General features: G+C 37.6%; 1 protein-coding gene across 1 annotated transcript in view; it reads right to left on the reverse strand.

Annotated features, from left to right (window-relative positions):
* Positions 1–4301, reverse strand: part of LOC107714590 (protein phosphatase PTC7 homolog) — a 17181-nt gene that overhangs the window by 10828 nt on the left and 2052 nt on the right. Inside the window, exon 2 of the mRNA XM_016520467.1 lies at positions 1577–1756. Coding sequence (XP_016375953.1) covers positions 1577–1756 — 180 coding nt within the window. The remainder of the gene's footprint in view (positions 1–1576; positions 1757–4301) is intronic.

Genomic DNA, 4301 nt, shown 5'->3' on the forward strand with positions numbered 1-4301 from the left:
ACAAAGTCACCTACATCTTGGATGCCCTGGGGGTAAGCAGATAAACATCAAATTTTCATTTTTGGGTGAACTATCCCTTTAAGCAGTGATAAAGGCATTGCATTATAAATATACTTTATTTGAATGAAAATTATAATAATAAGAACTCAGATAAACCGTATATTGCCGTAGTCGTGTGTTTATTAGTCACGTTGAATCAATGAAAGCAGTTGAATCTTCTGTTTATTCAGCTGCAGTGATAGGCATTTTCTGGGTTTCTTCTGCGAGGCGTATTTGGAGTTTCAGCGCGAGAGCACCCTCTGGTCTTTGGATGGAGATTTACCGCTGATTACAGAACCGTGCTTCACTGAAAGATACGTATGACAATCGCAGCTTCTGTCGAATCGCGATCTCGATTCCATTTCGATTTATCGTGCAGCCCTATTGCATAATGAGATATTTACAAGCACTTTTTGTAGGTCGTCCATTTTTGTCCAAGAACTCCAGAAGTGTAACAAGGTGGGAAAAAGTCAATATAAATTCACAAAGTTTTTATACACTGTATGAGCAAAATTATGACGTTTTAGTTCAGTGTGATAACATTAACTAACATTTTCAGGAAAAAGAATATCCTTTCTGGGTCTAAATGATTGGAACACAACATGAGGGTTAAACACAGACAAATTCTACACTTCAGCTCTAACTTTACCCTTAAAAATAAAGGTTCCAAAAGGGGTTTTCACAGCAATAAAGAACCTTAATTTTTAAGAGTTAATTTTTAAAACTGCCGTTTAGCTTTGAATCTGTGCAGATTTACCAAAATCTAATCTTGTGACCCAGTACACTCTGTCTGTGACTCATCCAGCCCACAGCGTGTTTTTGAGAGCAGCACGCTGTACAGTGACTCATTTCTGTCCATTATATTTTAGTTACGGCTTTGATCTCATCCTGAAAAAAATGAGCCAAGGCCCTTCCCTAAAACCATTTCCCTCCTAAGACAGGAAAAATAAAACTTGACTCTTGACTGTCCCAAAACATAACACCCATTCCTCAGTTTTATGGCGTCTCACATGTCTGTGCGTGCAGAGATTGCACGCGGACACCTTAAGCGGGAATGTTAGTCTGATGCTAACGTTACATCACAGTCTGTGAATACTTGGGACTAGACGTGTTGCAAATTGAATGATTAAAGAGAGAGGGATTTTAAGCATGCAAAATTGTTTGAACTTGTATTGATGCACAACTGAACTTTGTTTTGTAGCGAAAGCATGACGCATGCTCTCCTGTTTACGCAAGCATTTGAATGGAAGTGAACGGAACACCAAATTGCGTGACCGCACCTTAATTGAAGCCAGAGCATAATGTTGCAATCCCAACAGCCTCAAACACATTACCATCTAATCTCGCTACAGTTTTCATTCGAAAACAGAAAATACATTTGAGAAATAAATCTTAAGGTAAATTTAAAAGCAAATGCTTTTTCTGTGCTGCAATTAATTTGAAAATAGACTTCTATTGTACATACTGCAGACTTCCATTTTCTAGCTTTGAAATGAATTCACTACATAATCCATAATCTAAAGATGAATGTGCTCACCTAATAGTGGTACTTTGTTCTGAAGTAGCTCATAATAGCTGGTGGTAAGGATTCCCACTGGGTTGCTCGGCACAAAGCGTCCTTCTTTGACCAGCCGCTCACACGTCCTCATGAGCGTCCCAGAAAACTGCGATGGATCGACCCCGTAGTCTCGCCAGCCACCTACTCCATCAGCCACACCTATACGTGACAGAAAAACATGATTAGGGCCAAAACCATTAGAAAGCTGCACTTTATAAATTATTAAGCAACACTAAGATTTTAAAGTCTGTTCATAGAGAGAAATTTATACTTTTATTTAGGAAGGATTCATTAAAGTAATCAAAAGTGACAGTATAGACATTAAGAATGTTACAAAAGATTTATATTTAAAACAAATGCTTTCACAGATTCTGCAAACATACTGTTTTCAACATGCATAATCATAAATGTTTCTTGAGCAGCAAATCAGCATATTAGAATGATTTCTGAAGGATCATGTGATACTAAAGACTAAAGAGAAATGATGCTGGAAATTTTGATTGCTTTGATCACAGAAGTATATTACATTTTAAATTATATTACAATAGAAAATAACTGTTGAGACGCATAGTGTTGCCATAATATAAAATTATTCATACTGTGATATAATTTGGCCAACTAAATCTACAATCTAGATATTGAGAAAGCAAACGTTTATGGCCTACACCCCACAGATGTCATGTGCATTTCCAAATCTGTCCACCAGACAGGGAATTTTCCCTACAAAGCCCTCCCAGCTTTCCTTCTGACAGACAATGAGCAGGAACCCGCGTTTGTGACCATACAAGGCAAGTCCCCTCACATCGACCTGCATCCTCTCGTCATCTCGCCTCTAAAAGCACCACTGGGATTTCCACAGCTAGATTTGCTGGCTTAAAGTTGCACAAAAGCCTCGGTTCTTGTTTCTTACTGTCATTTTAAAGACAAGAGGCCATGACAGAACCCTGCCCATGTTTTGAGCTGTAGACTTAATTTGACTTTGACGTATGGCTGTCCAAGTAGGCCTTGGCAGACGTTAAGAGACCTGCTAACATGTTTCCGTTTGAATTTGTAGGCGTACTTCTTATGATTGGGTTAAATGACAGACAAAACAGGTACAAGGACTAATCAACTTTGAAGACTACTAAAAAAAGCTATCTAAAAATATAATTAACCATTTTATTTCCCAAATGAAGCATGAACTAAACGATCTGCTTTCTTTGAAGATCTGCATTGTTAAGCACGGTAATTACTCAAGACAAAGGAAGACTCAAACCCTGGTCTGTGGTCTTCAGTGTACATCTTTTGTTTTGCACCCACATCTTTCAGACGGACTTCCTTGCAACTAAATAGTGGGTTTTGTGTTGCATAAAAACTCATGTGCACTCTTGATAACCCCAAAAGTTCAAATTCTCAGGTCACAAACAATGTTAACCGGTCTAAGGTATGGAATAGTATTCAAAATTGTATCACTGTAAATACTAGCAGCATTGTCAAATGAACTACTTTCACTACTATCCATGTTTACATTTTAATTTAAAGTACAAGCCACTTTGAGCTGTCAAACTTAGTTTGTGTAGCCTAACACATGATCTTCTTTTAATATCTCATCTCACTTTGTGCTCATAACACTATATTACAGTTCAGAAAGCACTGTGTAGTGCTCTTTTTAATCCGTAACTAAAACAGTTCAGGCCCTCCAGTCACGTGGAGTACTGAACATTAGAAACAGACTCATCTTATACTCTGTTATTGTTTGTTGACAGCTGCAGCGATTCTGGAATCATTTTTATTGCAGGAGTAGCCTATATGTACAAGCATTTTCAAGACAACGAGCATTGACACAAGTTTAATATATATTCAAATAAATATGACAAAAAAAGGGAAAAATTAAAAATAAAGACATTCATACAAGAGGAAAGCAGATACTACTAAAACATTTTTTCTTAACGTCACATAATAACCAAGCGGCAACCTCCCGCTCTCTCTCGTGAAGCCAACAAGGAAGTGACTTAAACTGTAATTCATCAACTGGCCGCTAGAGGCTGGCTGCAAAAGGGAGTCAATCCCATAGACTCCCCATGTTAAAATGCCCAACTTTACAGCAGAAAAAACATGTTCACAGTAGGGATGGGCGATATCTTATCGTTTGCGATATACCGGTAAAAATTCTCCACACGATAAGAATTCGTCTTCCCGCGATAATAACGATAAAGTCTATTTGTTGACATATTTCTGTGTGCGACTGTGTGGAGTGACGTGAAGGAAAGCGGACGGGAAATTGAGCAGCTCCTTCTACAATCTGGAACAGGTTTGGATAGGGCTGTACAGTGCGACAAAAATCGGTCTGAGCCTTGAGTAAATGTACTACAGTAGCACGTGTGCGACACAGTTTTACATGTGTATGAGTCGTTTACAAACCTGTTGTCCAACAAAGATATTTTAATTTATTGACATGCTTTTTCTCCATATTAACTTCATAACATAGTCGAGTGTTTGAAATAACTTATTTTTGTGATCAGACGTGGTTTCGTATCACAGAATAAGGCAGAAATACTATTTTATAGCATTATATACAGTGATAAAGGCTATGTCGATTAGCATTGCATTATAAATATACTGTATCCTTATAAAAAATACCCAAGATTGCTTGAAGAACACAGATACCATATATTTTGTGCAATCGCATGTTTATTGTCTTCAGGTTTCCTCAGTTAAAATTTCT

Source organism: Sinocyclocheilus rhinocerous, unplaced genomic scaffold (assembly GCF_001515625.1).
Source record: "Sinocyclocheilus rhinocerous isolate Xijiao unplaced genomic scaffold, SAMN03320098_v1.1 scaffold990, whole genome shotgun sequence".
Classification (NCBI taxonomy): domain Eukaryota; kingdom Metazoa; phylum Chordata; class Actinopteri; order Cypriniformes; family Cyprinidae; genus Sinocyclocheilus; species Sinocyclocheilus rhinocerous.